Raw genomic sequence first — 18,873 nt, forward strand, 5'->3', positions numbered from 1 at the left:
GGGGGGGATCAGTGAGGGGGATATATAGGGGTACACATGGGTGTCAGGGAGGGGGGTACACAGGGGGGTGGGGGGATATATAGGGGGAGATGGAGGGGTGTCAGGGAGGGGGGTACACAGGGGGGATGGGGGGTTCAGTCACCGGGGTGTCGGTCCCCTGAGCGGAGGAGGCCGGAGTCCTCAGTAGTAAACAAGTCCCGGTTGTAGGCCTCAGGCCCGGCGTGGCGGTGTCTCGGTGCCGGGGTTCGGGTCTCGGGGGGTCCCCGCTCTGCTCTGGGTGGGGGGATGGGCCCTCTGGCCGGGTATGCGGGGTCTACACGGGGCGGGGGGAGGGGGATCAACTCATCGGATCAGCTGCAGCCATGTCCGCCTCGGCTCCTCCCCCGACTCCGCCCCTCTCAAACTCACAGTGCTCGGCTCCGCCCCGGCCAAGTCTTCTCCCTTTCTTGCCCGCCCTCTCCTTCGCGACCGACCGTGACCCCGCCCCTCCGCTCTAACTGGTCCTGACTCCGCCCCTATCCCCAGTACCGAGCGACAAGGGAGGGAGGAGTCTGATGTGTGGCTATAGAATGTATACAGAACGCAGTGCGCCTGCGCCCCGGCACACTGACACCCCGAGGTGAGGGATCTATGAATGATCTGTATACAGGACCCTCTATACAGGGCCAATTGCCTTCAGAAGCCACCTGATTAGTAAACAGAGTCCACCTGTGTGTCATGTAATCTCAGTATAAATACAGCTGTTCTGTGAAGCCCCCTGAGGTTTGTTAGAGAACCTTAGTGAGCAAACAGCATCATGAAGGCCGAGGAACACACCAGACAGGTCGGGGATGAAGTTGCGGAGAAGAATAATGCAGGGTTAGGTTATAAAACAAATATCACAAATTTCTCACATGGTGTCAACACGAATGTGGAGCGGTGGCGGTGTGTCTATAACCACTTAAGCCCCGGACCTTTAAACAGCTAAATGCCCAGGCCAGGTTTTTCGATTCGGCACTGCGTCGCTTTAACTGACAATTGCGCGCTCGTGCGACGTGGCTCCCAAACAAAATCGGCGTCCTTTTTTCCCCACAAATAGAGCTTTCTTTTGGTGGTATTTGATCACCTCTGCGGTTTTTATTTTTTGCGCTATAAACAAAAATAGAGCGACAATTTTGAAAGAAATGCAATATTTTTTACTTTTTGCTATAATAAATATCCCCCAAAAATATATAAATTTTTTTTTCCCTCAGTTTAGGCCGATACGTATTCTTCTACCTATTTTTAGTAAAAAAAATCGCAATAAGCGTTTATCGGTTGGTTTGCGCAAAATTTATAGCGTTTACAAAATAGGGGATAGTTTTATTGCATTTTTATTAATTATTTAATTTTTACTACTAATGGCGGCGATCAGCGATTTTTTTTTTTCATGACTGCGACATTATGGCGGACACTTCGGACAATTTTGACACATTTTTGGGACCATTGTCATTTTCACAGCAAAAAATGCATTTAAATTGCATTGTTTATTGTGAAAATGACAGTTGCAGTTTGGGAGTTAACCACAGGGGGCGCTGTAGGAGTTAGGGTTCACCTAGTGTGTGTTTACAACTGTAGGGGGGTGTGGCTGTAGGAATGACGTCATCGATCGAGTCTCCCTATAAAAGGGATCACTCGATCGATGCAGCGCCATAGTGAAGCACAGGGAAGCCGTGTTTACATACGACTCTCCCTGTTCTTCAGCTCCGGGGACCGATCGCGACGGAGCGGCTATAAACAAATAGCCGCGCCGTCGTCCCGGATCGCTTCCCGAGGGAACCCGACCGCCGCATGTAGCAGGGGGGGGTCCCGATCGGACCCCCGACCCACGTCTAGCAGAGCACGTACAGGTACGCCAATTTGCCTGTACGTGCCATTCTGTGGACGTACATATACATGCGGCCGTCGGGAAGTGGATAAGGGGCGCACGGGCGCCACCCCCTCTCTCCTGCCACCTCTCTCTCTCACCATAGATAGATTCATGCATTGCAGTTGTGTTAGGAAAGGTCTGTTACCTGTCACCAGATTGGCTGAAACCGCAGGCGCTGGGATTGGATGCCTGATAGAGAGGACGGGAGAAGACCACGAGGAGCGTGGATGTGGAGGACACGCCACCGTGACCCGCTGTGAGACAGGGAAGTGCCGGGGGATGCACAATGGCAGCATTTGATGGGGCACAGTAGCGGCAATTGATGGGCACACTGGCAGCAATTGAAGAGCACACTGAGTCTGGCAGCAATGGATGGGGCACAGTAGCGGCAATTGATGGGCACACTGGTGGCAATTTATGGGTACCGTGGGTGTGCTTGATGGCACAGTGGCCGAAATTTATGGGTACCGTGGCTGCGTTTGATGACCCAGTGGCTGCGTTTGATGACCCAGTGGCTGCGTTTGATGGCACAGTGGCTGCGTTTGATGGGCACAGTTGCTGCATTTGATGGGCACAGTGGCTGCATTTGATGGGCACAGTGGCTGCGTTTGATGGCACAGTGGCTGCGTTTGATGGCACAGTGGCTGGTTTGATGGGCACAGTGGCTGCGTTTGATAGGCACAGTGGCTGCGTTTGATGGAACAGTGGCTGCGTTTGATGGCACAGTGGCTGTGTTTGATGGGCACAGTTGCTGCATTTGATGGTTACAGTGGCTGTGTTTGATGGGCACAGTGGTTGCGTTTGATGGGCACAGTGGCTGCATTTGATGGGAACAGTGGCTGCATTTGATGGCACAGTGGCTGCGTTTGATGGCACAGTGGCTGTGCTTGATGGGTACAGTTGCTGCATTTGATGGGCACAGTGGCTGCATTTGATGGGCACAGTGGCTGCATTTGATGGCACAGTGGCTGCGTTTGATGGGCACAGTTGCTGCATTTGATGGGAACAGTGGCTGCATTTGATGGCACAGTGGCTGCGTTTGATGGGCACAGTGGCTGCGTTTGATGGGCACAGTGGCTGTGTTTGATGGGCACAGTGGCTGCGTTTGATGGCACAGTGGCTGCATTTGGTGGGCACAGTTGCTGCATTTGATGGGCACAGTGGCTGCGTTTGATGGGCACAGTTGCTGCATTTGATGGGCACAGTGGCTGCATTTAATGGCACAGTGGCAGTAATTTATGGGTATCATGTCTGCGTTTGATGGCACAGTGGCTGCATTTGATGGGCACAGTGGCTGCGTTTGATGGCACAGTGGCAGCAATTTATGGGTACCGTGGCTGCGTTTGATGGCCCAGTGGCTGCATTTGATGGCACAGTGGCTGTGTTTGATGGCACAGTGGCTTTGCTTGATGTTTACAGTGGCTGCGTTTGATGGGCACAGTTGCTGCGTTTGATGGGCACAGTGGCTGTGTTTGATGGGCACAGAGGCTGCATTTGAGGGCACAGTGGCTGTGTTTGATGGGCACAGTTGCTGCATTTGATGGGCACAGTGGCTGCATTTGATGGGCACAGTGGCTGCGTTTGATGGGCACAGTTGCTGCATTTAATGGGCACAGTGGCTGCATTTGATGGCACAGTGGCTGCGTTTGATGGGCACAGTTGCTGCATTTGATGGGCACAGTGGCTGCATTTGATGGCACAGTGGCTGTGTTTGATGGCACAGTGGCGATAATTTATGGGTACTGTGTCTGCATTTGATGGCACAGTGGCTGCGTTTGATGGGCACAGTTGCTGCATTTGATGGGCACAGTTGCTGCATTTGATGGGCACAGTAGCTGCATTTGATGGCACAGTGGCTGCATTTGATGGCACAGTGGCTGTGTTTGATGGCACAGTGGCTGCGTTTGATGGGCACAGTTGCTGCGTTTGATGGGCACAGTGGCTGCATTTGATGGCACATTGGCTGCGTTTGATGGGCACAGTTGCTGCATTTGATGGGCACAGTAGCTGCATTTGCTGGCACAGTGGCTGCATTTGCTGGCACAGTGGCTGCGTTTGATGGGCACAGTTGCTGCATTTGATGGGCACAGTGGCTGCATTTGATGGACACAGTGGCTGCGTTTGATGGCACAGTGGCGGCAATTTATGGGTACTGTGTCTGCGTTTGATGGGCACAGTAGCTGTGTTTGATGGGCACAATAGCTGCGTTTGATGGCACAGTGGTGGCAATTGATGGGGGGGGGGGTTCAGTTTGTTTGCGCCCCCCCCCCCCCAAAATTGAGCACCAGCCGCCACTGATGTGGAGGCATATTATAACACTGACACTAACTTAAAAACTTTAAAAAAAAATGTGTTGCACTAGATCAGGGGTCTTCAAACTTTCTAAACTAAGGGCCAGTTTACTGTAGTTCAGACTTTAGGAGGGCCGGACTGTGCCTAGCAGGAGTAAACCATGCCCCATTTTTGGTGTCAGTGGAAGGAATAGTGCCCCATTTTTGGTGTCAGTGGAAGGAATAGTGCCCGATTGTTGGTGTCAGTGGAAGGAATAGTGCCCGATTGTTGGTGTCAGTGGAAGAAATAGTGCCCGATTGTAGGTGTCAGTGGAAGGAATAGTGCCCGATTGTAGGTGTCAGTGGAAGGAATAGTGCCCGATTGTTGGTGTCAGTGGAAGGAATAGTGCCCGATTGTAGGTGTCAGTGGAAGAAATAGTTCCCAATTGTTGGTGTCAGTGGAAGGAATTTGGTCCCATTGTTGGTGTCAGTGGAAGGAATAGTGCCCGATTGTAGGTGTCAGTGGAAGGAAATAGTTCCCAATTGTTGGTGTCAGTGGAAGGAATTCTGTCCCATTGTTGGTGTCAGTGGAAGGAATAGTTCCCAATTGTTGGTGTCAGTGGAAGGAATTCTGTCCCATTGTTGGTGTCAGTGGAAGGAATAGTGCCCGATTGTTGGTGTCAGTGGAAGGAATTTGGTCCCATTGTTGGTGTCAGTGGAAGGAATAGTTCCCAATTGTTGGTGTCAGTGGAAGGAATTTGGTCCCATTGTTGGTGTCAGTGGAAGGAATAGTGCCCGATTGTAGGTGTCAGTGGAAGAAATAGTTCCCAATTGTTGGTGTCAGTGGAAGAAATAGTTCCCAATTGTTGGTGTCAGTGGAAGGAATTCTGTCCCATTGTTGGTGTCAGTGGAAGGAATAGTTCCCAATTGTTGGTGTCAGTGGAAGGAATAGTTCCCAATTGTTGGTGTCAGTGGAAGGAATAGTTCCCAATTGTTGGTGTCAGTGGAAGGAATAGTTCCCAATTGTTGGTGTCAGTGGAAGGAATAGTGCCCGATTGTAGGTGTCAGTGGAAGAAATAGTTCCCAATTGTTGGTGTCAGTGGAAGGAATAGTGCCCGATTGTTGGTGTCAGTGGAAGAAATAGTTCCCAATTGTTGGTGTCAGTGGAAGGAATTTGGTCCCATTGTTGGTGTCAGTGGAAGGAATAGTTCCCAATTGTTGGTGTCAGTGGAAGGAATTCTGTCCCATTGTTGGTGTCAGTGGAAGGAATAGTGCCCGATTGTAGGTGTCAGTGGAAGAAATAGTTCCCAATTGTTGGTGTCAGTGGAAGGAATTTGGTCCCATTGTTGGTGTCAGTGGAAGGAATAGTGCCCGATTGTAGGTGTCAGTGGAAGAAATAGTTCCCAATTGTTGGTGTCAGTGGAAGGAATTCTGTCCCATTGTTGGTGTCAGTGGAAGGAATAGTTCCCAATTGTTGGTGTCAGTGGAAGGAATTCTGTCCCATTGTTGGTGTCAGTGGAGGGAATCCTGTCCCATTGTTGGTGTCAGTGGAAGGAATAGTTCCCATTGTTGGTGTCAGTGGAAGGAATTTGGTCCCATAGTTGGGGTCAGTGGCAAAAATGTTCCCATATTGTTGGTGTCCGTGGCAGGAGAAATGCCTCAAGGGGCCGCATCTGGCCCTTGGGCCGCAGTTTGTAGACCACTGCACTAGATAAATCAGTCCGTATGTCTTCAATATGGCACCAGTGTGAGGTCTTCACAGCAATCTCATATGTGGCACAAACGTTCTTGTGTATCAACATCAAATCCGGTTCCTCCACCTTGTGAATAAACCGCCACTCACCAGAAGAGTACTGACCACCTACTACGGGGCGCCTACATCTCACCTTCTCTATCCACGGTCACTCCTCAGTGTTGGGAAGACAAGGGGGATCACCCAACCATCATATGGAGAAGATACTCCTCTTGTCTCCCACCGTCATAGGGCTCCGAGCAATATGTCAGCAAAGTGATAAGACGCCAAATAGTGTAAAATCCTTTTTTATTTGGACTTTATTGGAAGTAATGCACTTGACATGCCATTACATTTAAAAACAAATGTTTTTAACCACTTAAGCCCCGGACCATTTTGTTGCTAAATGCCCAGGCCAGGTTTTGCGATTCGGCACTGCGTCGCTTTAACAGACAATTGCGCGGTCGCGCGACGTGGCTCCCAAACAAAATTGGCGTCCTTTTTTCCCCACAAATAGAGCTTTCTTTTGGTGGTATTTGATCACCTCTGCGGTTTTTATTTTTTGCGCTATAAACAAAAATAGAGCGACAATTTTGAAAAAAACTCAATATTTTTTACTTTTTGCTATAATAAATATCCACGAAAAAATATAAAAAAAAACTTTTTTTTTCCTCAGTTTAGGCCGATACGTATTCTTCTACATATTTTTGGTATAAAAGAAAAAATCGCAATAAGCGTTTATCGATTGGTTTGCGCAAAATTTATAGCGTTTACAAAATAGGGGATAGTTTTATTGCATTTTTATTAATTATTATTTTTTTACTACTAATGGCGGCGATCAGCGATTTTTTTCGTGACTGCGACATTATGGCGGACACTTCGGACAATTTTGACACATTTTTGGGACCATTGTCATTTTCACAGCAAAAAATGCATTTAAATTGCATTGTTTATTGTGAAAATGACAGTTGCAGTTTGGGAGTTAACCACAAGGGGGCGCTGTAGGAGTTGGGGTTCACCTAGTGTGTGTTTACAACTGTAGGGGGGTGTGGCTGTAGGTCTGACGTCATCGATCGAGTCTCCCTATAAAAGGGATCACTCGATCGATGCAGCCTCCGGGGAGCGATCGCGACGGGGCGGCTATAAACGAATAGCCGCGCCGTTGTTCCGGATCGCTTCCCGCGGGTTACCGACCGCCGCATGTACCGGGGGGGGGTCCCAATCGGACCCGCGGAAAGGCGGGGACGTATGTACGCCCATATGCCCGTACGTGCCATTCTGTGGACGTACATGTACATGCGGCGGTCGGCAACCGGTTAAATGATCGCTAGCCCAAACCGAAAAAAAAAAAGAAACGATATCAGGAAATGATGCCTTAACCCAACGCGTTTCGTCCCAAAATTACTACTTCCGGGGCGTAGACATCTCCTCCCGTATTCGCTGTATAAAGGTTTTGTGTCCATCCAAGCCTCGCTCTCGCCTCCTTCGCTCTGAGCTTCTCCGCTCTTATCCAAGCCTCGTTTTGAAGGGCAGTAATTAACACACTAGTAGGTAGATTCACGTACAGTGGAATAAAGTTACGGCGGCGTAGCTTAGTGTGTTTAGGCTACGCCGCCGTAAATTAGCTAGGCTAGTAGTGATTCTCAATCTACTTACCTGCTAATATACGGCGGCGTAGCCTAAAGCGTGCGGGCGTAAGGGCGCCTGATTCAAATGGGTTGGAGGGGGGCGTGTTTAATGGTAATGAGGCTTGACCTCACATTTTTGAGTTTTTTTTAAACTGCGCATGCGCCGGGCGACTACATTTCCCAGTGCGCATTGCGGCTAAGTATGCCGTACGGGCCTATTGATTTAGACGTGGACGTAAACGACATAACTCCCGATTCGCGGATGACTTACGCAAACGACGTAAAAAATTTGAACCTCGCGGCGGGAACGGCGGCCATACTTTAACATTGTTATTCCACCTATAGGTTTTTGACATTCAGTGCCCGGGTGATTTGGCCCACATACTGAAACCCTAACATTCAGTGCCCGGGTGGTTTGGCCACATACTGAAACCCTGATATTCAGTGCCCGGGTGGTTTGGCCACATACTGAAACCCTGATATTCAGTGCCCGGGTGGTTTGACCCACATTCTGAAACCCTAACATTCAGTGCCCGGGTGGTTTGGCCACATACTGAAACCCTGATATTCAGTGCCCGTGTGGTTAGGCCACATACTGAAACCCTGATATTCAGTGCCCGGGTGGTTTGGCCCACATTCTGAAACCCTAACATTCAGTGCCCGGGTGGTTTGGCCACATACTGAAACCCTGATATTCAGTGCCCGGGTGGTTTGGCCACATACTGAAACCCTAACATTCAGTGCCCGGGTGGTTTGGTCACATACTGAAACCCTGATATTCAGTGCCCGGGTGGTTTGGCCACATACTGAAACCCTAACATTCAGTGCCCGGGTGATTTGGCCCACATACTGAAACCCTAACATTCAGTGCCCGGGTGGTTTGGCCACATACTGAAACCCTGATATTCAGTGCCCGGGTGGTTTGGTCACATACTGAAACCCTGATATTCAGTGCCCGGGTGGTTTGGTCACATACTAAAACCCTGATATTCAGTGCCCGGGTGGTTTGGCCACATACTGAAACCCTGATATTCAGTGCCCGGGTGGTTTGGCCACATACTGAAACCCTGATATTCAGTGCCCGTGTGGTTTGGCCACATACTGAAACCCCGATATTCAGTGCCCGGGTGGTTTGGCCACATACTGAAACCCTGATATTCAGTGCCCGTGTGGTTTGGCCACATACTGAAACCCTAACATTCAGTGCCTGGGTGGTTTGGTCACATACTGAAACCCTGATATTCAGTGCCCGGGTGGTTTGGCCACATACTGAAACCCTAACATTCAGTGCCCGGGTGATTTGGCCCACATACTGAAACCCTAACATTCAGTGCCCGGGTGGTTTGGCCACATACTGAAACCCTGATATTCAGTGCCCGGGTGGTTTGGCCACATACTGAAACCCTCATATGCAGTGCCCGGGTGGTTTGGCCACATACTGAAACCCTGATATTCAGTGCCCGGGTGGTTTGGCCACATTCTGAAACCCTAACATTCAGTGCCTGGGTGGTTTGGCCACATACTGAAACCCTGATATTCAGTGCCCGGGTGGTTTGGCCACATACTGAAACCCTGATATTCAGTGCCCGGGTGGTTTGGCCACATACTGAAACCCTAACATTCAGTGCCCGGGTGGTTTGGCCACATTCTGAAACCCTAACATTCAGTGCCCGGGTGGTTTAGCCACATACTGAAACCCTGATATTCAGTGCCCGGGTGGTTTGGCCCACATTCTGAAACCCTAACATTCAGTGCCTGGGTGGTTTGGCCACATATTGAAACCCTGATATTCATTGCCCGGGTGGTTTGGCCCACATTCTGAAACCCTGATATTCAGTGCCCGGGTGGTTTGGCCCACATTCTGAAACCCTAACATTCAGTGCCCGGGTGGTTTGGCCACATACTGAAACCCTGACATTCAGTGCCCGGGTGGTTTGGCCACATACTGAAACCCTGATATTCAGTGCCCGGGTGGTTTGGCCACATTCTGAAACCCTAACATTCAGTGCCCGGGTGGTTTGGCCACATACTGAAACCCTGACATTCAGTGCCCGGGTGGCAGGGATGGACTGGCCATTGGGACTACAGGGAGTTTCCCGGTGGGCCGATGGCTCAGTGGGCCGGCTTCAGTGATAGCAGACCGCCACCCCCTCCGCTCCTCTGTCTCTCTCTTCCCGCAGCGCTCACCTTCTCTCCCTCCCCGCAGCGCTCACCTGGGGGGAACAGAGAAGCAGGGGGAGGCGCAGAGGAGCAGGGGGGACGAAAGTGGAGCATGGGGAAGGGGACAGACAGTTGACTCAACAGCTATGGCCTGAGAGTTTCTCACTTCTGCCTAATCTTGTCCCATGGTGGGGGAGCACCGAACTGATTCTTTGCCCCGGGTGAAATAATGTCTAGCTTCCCCACTGGTACTGCCTATAAAAGTACCAGTACCAGCCGTTCTACTCTAATAAAGTAGAACGGCTAGTGGCTATTGAAAAGGGAGAGGGGTCTTAGGTGGCCGGGGGGGGGGGGGGGGGGGTTGCAGGAGTTGTCCGGCCGTCAAGGGAAAGACCTGTCAAAGTGGGCCAATCTGGATGAAGTCCAGGGCCAAATTTTTGTCCCAGTCCAGCCCTGCCAGGTGGTTTGGTCCACATACTGCAAACCACACGGGCACTGAAGCAGGTATACTACATGTGGTGTTCTGCAGGTGAAAGATTTTAGAGTGTATGTTTTTGAAGTAGCTTTGGAAGAGAAATCTATCATCTTCCTCTTTTTGCATCTATTAGGATTACAAACCTGACAACATCCACATTTATAATATCCAGTAAGGTTATGAAATAGGGGGGGGGGGGGGATCTAGAGGGAGGATCTGGAATATTACGTACAATTTTATCTTTTAATGATGAAACGCCTCTGAAAATACCCCGAGGCTTAGGCGGGTGCCCGGGCTTTGAGAACTCTCATTCTGTAAAATGTGCCAGTGTGATTTCCTACAATACGTTTGATACCTTATTGCTGTGTAGAGAAAGAGGTGATCAGGGGAAAGCTAGCGATATTGTTATCTTTTATGTTCTCTTTCTCCCCATCCCTCAACAACAATTCTCTGTCCACAGTTCCAACTTGGTTACATGTGGCCCCCAATGCAACAGGGTCAGAGTCCTTCTCTATAAATCCATTTTTTAATATTCCCGCTTCCAGTGGCGGCTGGTGCTCAAAATTTTTGGGGGGGCGCAAACAAAAAAAAAAAAAAACAATTGCAGCCTCACTGTACCTATCAATTGTCACCACTGTGCCATGCCATCAAATGCAGTCACTGTGCCATCAAAACGCAACCACTGTGCCATCAAAACGCAGCCACTGTGCCATACCATCAAACGCAGCTACTGTGCCATCAATTGTCACCACTATGCCATCAAACACAGCCACTGTGCCCCCAATTGTCGCCACTGTGCCCCCAATTGTTGCCACTGTGCCCCCAATTGTTGCCACTGTGCCCCCAATTGTCACCACTGTGCCCCCAATTGTAGCCACTGTGCCCCCAATTGTCGCCACTGTGCCCCCACTTCTAGCCACTGTGCCCCCACTTGTAGCCACTATGCCCCCACTTGTAGCCACCGTGCCCAGTACCCCCCCCCCCCCGGCACTTACCTTTATGGCTTCTACGTCCCTTGTCCCGCCCTCGATGGCGCTTCAGCCAATCAGGTTACCTGATTGGCTGAGACGCCTGTCAGTCTTATCCTCGGATGTACGGCCGGTACGTCCAGAGGATGAGCTTCAGGAAGCCGCTGGCCCTGATAGGCACTTCCACACAGCCAGTCAGCTGCCGCTATTCAGCTGATCGGCGCTCAACATCCGGCCAGCTGAATAGTGGGCGGCAGTGGCGAAAATATACAGATTCATACAGTGTATGATTCTGTATATTTTACTGGTTGTGAGCGAGCCAGAGGGGGCGGTGCTCCTGCGTCCCTATGGACGCACCGCCACTGCCCGTTTCCCTATCGAGGTCCTTAAGGGTGGTACAGTTCCATCTCATACCCAGGAACTGCCCCTTGTGGACCCCTTCCAACCAAGGTCGATTGGTGACCGCTATCCCTTGAAATGAACCCGTTTCGATCCGTGGGGTTGAAAAAAGGAAGAAGTAATTAGACGGCCTTTGTCTCTTTTAACCGCTTGCCGACCGCGTCACGTAGATGTATGTCGGCAGAATGGCATGGGCAGGCAAAGCAACTTATATATACACGTTGCGTTAAACCTGCCCCCTAGCGGGTGCAGGCACCCGCCACGGTCTCCGTGGACCCTGCCCGGGGGACCCGATGTCCGCCGGTGTCCCACGATCGGGTCACAGAACGGAAGAACGGGGGATGCCTTTGCCCTCCTGGCTCATCTCTAAGGATGAGCTCCGGCGTGTTCGCATAGAACACGTGCAGAGCCCGCCAGGAGGTCGGCACCCGCGCTGCGCTAATCACAGCCAGGCAGACATTTCCCGATCTCTGCAGCCGAGCATCGGACAATGTCTGCCTGGCTGTGATTAGCGCAGCGCGGGTGCCGACTTCCTGGCGGGCTCTGCACGTGTTCTATGCGAACACGCCGGAGCTCATCCTTACTCATCTCATAACTCAGTTTTGATGCCTTGTCAGGTCACCTGAGGCCAGGTGACAGATGCACACTGTAGGGGTCTGGAGTGCACCGCTAAGGTAGTGGACCCTACGGCTGACTGCTGCAGATGGAGTTCTGGGTGCTTCAGGAAAGCAGGTCCTCAGATTCCCCAGGGTGCAGAGTCTAAGAGCCAGCAGGGAGTTCACCAGGGTTCACCAGGGCCCCTAATGGTGGGGATGGACTTCGCTGCAACTGGCTCTAGGTCGTGGTGCCTAGGGTCTCAGCTCACGCTCACAGTAGACTACTGGAGGATAGAGAGGAAGCAGCAGACCGGGACAACAAGGCATAGTCAGGATATAAGCCAAAAGGTCAGGGCAACGAGCAGACAGGGATAGTCAAAGAACACGCCAAAAGTCAGGGTATGAAGCAGACAAGGATAGTCCAGAACATGCCAAGGACGGTAAATTCTAGGATGCGCCAGCGTATCTTCTTTCGGTATTCAGAAAGTAAGATACGCCGAAATCTGGCTAAGATACGACTGACGTAAGTCTCTTACGCCGTCGTATCTTAGTTGCATATTTACGCTGGCGGCTAGGTGGCGCTTCCGTAGATTTACGCGTAGAATATGTAAATTAGGTAGATACGCCGATTCAGAAACGTACGTGCGGCCGGCGCATTTTTTTACGTCGTTTACGTTAGGCTTTTTCCGGTGTAAAGTTACCCCTGCTACATGAGGCGTAGCCAATGTTAGGTATGGACGTCGGGCCAGCGTAGAATTTTGCGTCGTTTACGTAAGTCCTCCGTGAATAGGGCTGGGCGTAAGTTACGTAACCAATGAGGTTTTGCGGCGTAATTTGGAGCATGCGCACTGGTATACGTCCACGGACGGTGCATGCGCCGTTAGTAAAAAACGTCATTTACATGGGGTCACCATTCATTAACATACAACACGCCCACTGCCTGCATAATTTGTATTACGCGGGCTTACGCCGAACCACATACGCTACGCCCCCGTAAACTTAGGGCGCAGGTTCTTTCTGAATACAGAACCTGCCTCACTAAGTTACGGCGGCGTAGCGTATCTGAGATACGCTACGCCCGCACAAAGTTGCGCCAGGCTTTTTGAATCCGGGCCACTGTATTTGAAAAAATCCTAACTCGGTTTGCGAGTGTTGTCTCGCAACACGAGCAGGATTCATGCCAAAGCGGTGTGCAGTACCGCGTTTGGACTGAGGGGGGCGGGGGCGCTGATCGAAAATGCTCAGAAAGACATGGAAATACGAAATTTCCGAGCCTTTCTGAGGTGTCCTTGGGCCTTTCCGAGGCTCTCCGGAAATACTCCATACTCCAGCTGTCCTCGGGCCTTTCCGGACGTTTTCCGAGACTCTCCGGTGCCCCCCCCCCCCACCTCTGGCTGCATGCAGTATTGCATGCCATTGACATTAATGTGTAATGAATTATTTTTGTTTCCATTGACTTCAATGGGGAAACTCTCTTTGATATGCGAGTGCTTTGGATTACGAGTATTCTCCTGGAACGGATTATTCTCGTAATCCGAGGTTCCACTGTATTATGGAGAATCAGAAGCAATGGGAACACACCAACATTTAGGGGAACACCCAAAACTCAAAGCAGAGAATAGTTGAGTCAGCAGATGGCTTGGTCCTTCATAATCCACTGTCAGTTTTGGGGTGCAGTGAACCTTCAGTTAGACTAAAAACTAACACTGGATTGGACGTTAAAGTTTTTACACCTGATCTGTTTTGGTTTATCGAACCTATCACCCAATACCCATGGGCATAGAGAGGTAACAAGGATCACCTCTACTTCTACCATGTCTTTATGAAGCTGGCTTGGTGTATGTGTAATACTCTCCCTGCCAGCCTTTCATTTGCTTTACATTATGGAAAATCATGAGAATTGGTAACTTTACCCGGATCCAAGGTGTGCTGCCCTCACCAGATTTCAGTTGCGCCTCTCCAAAAGCAGTAACTCCCTCGTCCTCTGCCCTGGTGACCCCTGTCCTCCTCCCTGGTGATTCCATACCCTACTGACCCCTATCCTCCGCACTACTGACCCCATACTCTGCCCTCCGCCCTGCTGACCCCATACTCCGCCCTGCTGACCCCATACCCTGCCCTTCTGACATCTGTCCCCTGCCCTGCTGACCCCATACCCTGCCCTTCTGACCCCTGTCCTCCGCCCTGCTGACCCCTGTCCTCCGCCCTGCTGACCCCATACCCTGCCCTTCTGACCCCTGTCCTCCGCCCTGCTGACCCCTGTCCTCCGCCCTGGTGATCCCATACCCTACGCCCTACTGACCCCATACTCCGCCCTGCTTACCCCATACCCTGCCCTTCTGACATTTGTCCCCTGCCCTGCTGACCCCATACCCTGCCCTTCTGACCCCTGTCCTCTGCCCTGGTGATCCCATACCCTACTGCCCCCATACTCTGCCCTTTTGACCCCTGTCCTCCGCCCTGCTGACCCCATACCCTGCCCTGCTGACCCCATACCCTGCCCTTCTGACCACTGTCCTCCGCCCTGCTGACCCCATACCCTGCCCTTCTGACCCCTGTCCTCCGCCCTGCTGACCCCATACCCTGCCCTTCTGACCCCTGTCCTCCGCCCTACTGCCCCCATACTCTGCCCTTTTGACCCTGTCCTCCGCCCTGCTGACCCCATACTCCGCCCTTCTGACCCCATACCCTGCCCTTCTGACCCCTGTCCTCCGCCCTGCTGACCCCATACCCTGCCCTTCTGACCCCTGTCCTCCGCCCTGCTGACCCCATACCCAGCCCTTCTGACCCCTGTCCTCCGCCCTGCTGACCCCATACCCTGCCCTTCTGACCACTGTCCTCCGCCCTGCTGACCCCATACCCTGCCCTTCTGACCCCTGTCCTCCGCCCTGCTGACCCCATACCCAGCCCTTCTGACCCCTGTCCTCCGCCCTGCTGACCCCATACCCTGCCCTTCTGACCCCTGTCCTCCTCCCTGCTGCCCCCATACCCTGCCCTTTTGACCCTTGTCCTTCGCCCTGGCTGATCCCTGCAAACTGCCCTACAAACAAATGACCTCTGTACTGCTCTACAAACGAATGACCCTACTCTCTGCCCTGCTGACCTCCTGTCTTCTGCCCCCATTTTTTACTACACCCCAACATCAGACAGGCTAGATCCGGCCCTGAATGGGAACACACCCAGATAAAAGGGAAACACTCAAAACTCAAGGCAGAGAATTATTGAGGCAGCAGGTGGCATGACACCATCTGCCTAGTGTTTGCATGTTCTCTCTGTGCCAGCGTGGGTTTCCTCTGGGTACTCCGGTTTCCTCCCACTCTCCAAAGATATGATGGCAGGTTAATCAGATCTGGTCTATAAATTGGCCCTAGTATGTGTTTGTAAGCACGTCGGGACCCTTCGGGGTAAGACCACGTTATAGCAAGATACCTCTCAACTCGTGACACTTCTTCATCTGCCATCAGTTTTGGGGTGGAGTGGACCTTTAGTCTAAAATCCAATGTTGGCTTGGACGTTAAAGCTTCTGAACCCAGCCGGTTCTCGTTTCAGGAACCCATCAGGACTGGGCAAGGCCACCAAGGATCACACAACGTTGGCTTGGACGTTAAAGCTTCTGAACCCAGCCGGTTCTCGTTTCAGGAACCCATCAGGACTTGGCAAGGCCACCAAGGATCACACAACGTTGGCTTGGACGTAAAAGCTTCTGAACCCAGCCGGTTCTCGTTTCAGGAACCCATCAGGACTTGGCAAGGCCACCAAGGATCACACAACGTTGGCTTGGACGTTAAAGCTTCTGAACCCAGCCGGTTCTCGTTTCAGGACTTGGCAAGGCCACCAAGGATCACACAACGTTGGCTTGGACGTTAAAGCTTCTGAACCCAGCCGGTTCTCGTTTCAGGACTTGGCAAGGCCACCAAGGATCACACAACGTTGGCTTGGACGTTAAAGCTTCTGAACCCAGTCGGTTCTCGTTTCAGGAACCCATCAGGACTTGGCAAGGCCACCAAGGATCACACAACGTTGGCTTGGACGTTAAAGCTTCTGAACCCAGCCGGTTCTCGTTTCAGGAACCCATCAGGACTTGGCAAGGCCACCAAGGATCACCTCTACTGCTAAAACCACAACATTCTAACTAGGCGGAGATAGCCCCTCTCCGATTTTACATATGGCCTTCTCAAACCCAACAAGCTGGACAGATGGCTTATCGTCAACTAGAATTTCCACTTTTTGTTAACGAGTTTACTAAATGAACACAAGCTAGTCAAAACATCAAACATTCCTTCCCGCTCCCCAAACACGAGATCTTAAGGAAGATTTGGTGTCAAAAATTGTCTTCCAGATAAAGGCTTTGTACCGCAGTTGCCAAGCTTAGCAACACTCTAGTGCAGTGATGGTGACCCTTGGCACCCCTCAGATGTTTTGGAACTAAATGTCCCATGATTCTCATGCACTTTGCAGTGTAGTTGAGCATCATGGGAAATGTAGTTCCAAAACATCTGGGGTGCCAAGGTCCGCCATCACTGCTCTAGAGCAGGGATCTCCAAACTACGGCCCTCCAGCAGTTGGGGAACTACACGTCCCATGAGGCATTGTAAAACTCTGACATTCATAGACATGGCTCGGCATGATGGGAGGGCCTGGAGGGCCGTAGTTTTGGAGACCCACGCTCTAGAGCAGTGATGGCGGACCTTGGCACCCCAGATGTTTTGGAACTACATTTCCCATGATTCTCATGCAGTGTAGTTGAGCATCATGGGAAATGTAGTTCCAAAACATCTGAGGTGCCAAGGTCCGCCGTCACTGCTCTAGAGCAGGGATCTCCAAACTACGGCCCTCCAGCGGTTGCGGAACTACACGTCCCATGAGGCATTGTAAAACTCTGACATTCATAGACATGGCTCGGCATGATGGGAATTGTAGTTTCTTCACCACCTGGAGGGCCGTAGTTTTGGAGACCCACGCTCTAGAGCAGTGATGGCGAACCTTGGCACCTCAGATGTTTTGGAACTACATTTCCCATGATGCTCAACTTCACTGTAAAGTGCATGAGAATCATGGGACATGTAGTTCCAAAACATCTGGGGTGCCAAGGTTCGCCACGTCCCATGATTCTCATGCACTTTACAGTGAAGTTGAGCATCATGGGAAATGTAGTTCCAAAACATCTGAGGTGCCAAGGTCCGCCATCACTGCTCTAGAGCAGGGATCTCCAAACTACGGCCCTCCAGCGGTTGCGGAACTACACGTCCCATGAGGCATTGTAAAACTCTGACATTCAAAGACATGGCTCGGCATGATGGGAATTGTAGTTCCTGACCACCTGGAGGGCCGTAGTTTTGGAGACCCACGCTCTAGAGCAGTGATGGCGAACCTTGGCACCCCAGATGTTTTGGAACTACATTTCCCATGATGCTCATGCACTCCGCAGAGTAGCTGAGCATCGTGGGAAATGTAGTTCCAAAACATCTGAGGTGCCAGGGTTCGCCATCACTGCTCTAGAGTATGGATGGTTAAGTGTAGTACAGAGGATTATGGGGAAGAGACCTCATCTTAGATATCTCCTGCTGTGATCAAATCAATGTCCATCTTCATCCGGCACCCTCCAGTGAGATCCATTTACCGAGAGGGACTTTAACAAGCAGCAGCACCCCCCTCGCTCCATGCAATGAGTTTCACCGAGCTGCAGCAAAAAAAACGAAAAACGCTAATAACCAGTTTTGTTAGTACAGTTAATAAGGCAGTCTCTGATTGGTTGATCGGGCTTCCCACAGGTGTTAACAAGGATCAAATCGATAAACCTAGTTCTCTAGTGGTCTTCCACGCTTTTTCTGGCCAGGAATCCGCCATGGCGATAAAGACAGCGCTCCGGCTAATGAAAACAAAAAATAACGGGAGGTCGCCCCCCCTGCGTCTGTCCGGCGGGACCGAGGTCACATGATCGAGCATTGCTCTCCACTGGCGCTGTTGGAATTCAGGTTCATTCCGTCAAGATCGAAATTCAGGCCGGGGGGCTGGGAAGAAAAAAGAAAAGACGTCATTGGGACGGAACATTTTTGAGAGTAAGGACTGAGAATTTTGGCATCATAAAGGGGTTCTTTCCCCCGCTGTTTAGCTTTTTATTTTTAAATAAAATCCTCGATTTTCATCCCAGAGCTGCTGCCCTCCCAAAGCCTCCATGCCCCCGCCACCTCCTGACTACACGCATGGCCTGTCTCAGGGTTGACCTCCTGAAGGTTCTAGCCCCTTCATGACCAGGGCATTTTTTTTTTTGCTATTTTAACCACTTCCTGCCCGGTCAATAGTAAATTGACGTCCGGGAAGTGGTTCTGTTCTTCTGATTGGGTCCTGCAAGATAACAGCCGGCGCGCATTGCGGCGATCGGTGGAAGCCGCCAGGACCACCAGGGAAGCCTTCAACATGTGGATGGCCAGGTACATCCCCCTTGGCCTTCCACATGTTCCAAAAAAAATGCCAGTGCCCACAAATGGGCACTGACTGGCACAAAAGTACAGTAGTTAAAACAGTGATGCCCAGCAATGCCACACACCAGTAATCAGTGACCATCAGTGCCCACCTATCAATGCCCATCTGTGCCGCCCATAAGTACCCCCAAATCATTGGCAGTCATTGAAGAAAAAAAAAACGTATTTATATTAAAAAATTATTTAACAGAAACAAATAAAAACTTATTTTTTTAAAAAAAAATTCCGTCTTTTTTTATTCGACTGAAATTAACCACTTTCAGACCAGACCTTTT

The 18,873-nt window shown here is 51.1% G+C and overlaps 2 protein-coding genes across 3 annotated transcripts in view; both read right to left on the reverse strand.

Annotated features, from left to right (window-relative positions):
- Positions 1 to 339, reverse strand: part of DCAF8 (DDB1 and CUL4 associated factor 8) — a 58,384-nt gene extending 58,045 nt beyond the window's left edge. For both annotated transcript variants that reach the window (XM_040332875.1, XM_040332874.1), the window contains exon 1: positions 143 to 339. The gene's annotated coding sequence lies outside the window, so the exon portion shown is untranslated. The remainder of the gene's footprint in view (positions 1 to 142) is intronic.
- Positions 340 to 17,831: 17,492 nt separating this feature from the next.
- The window catches only part of PEX19 (peroxisomal biogenesis factor 19), a 19,787-nt gene continuing 18,745 nt past the window's right edge, over positions 17,832 to 18,873 (reverse strand). The window contains exon 8 of the mRNA XM_040332235.1: positions 17,832 to 18,127. Within this exon, the coding sequence (XP_040188169.1) occupies positions 18,047 to 18,127 (81 nt within the window). The 3' untranslated portion in view covers positions 17,832 to 18,046. The remainder of the gene's footprint in view (positions 18,128 to 18,873) is intronic.

The sequence above is a fragment of the Rana temporaria genome, chromosome 13, assembly GCF_905171775.1.
Source record: "Rana temporaria chromosome 13, aRanTem1.1, whole genome shotgun sequence".
Taxonomy (NCBI): Eukaryota; Metazoa; Chordata; class Amphibia; order Anura; family Ranidae; genus Rana; species Rana temporaria.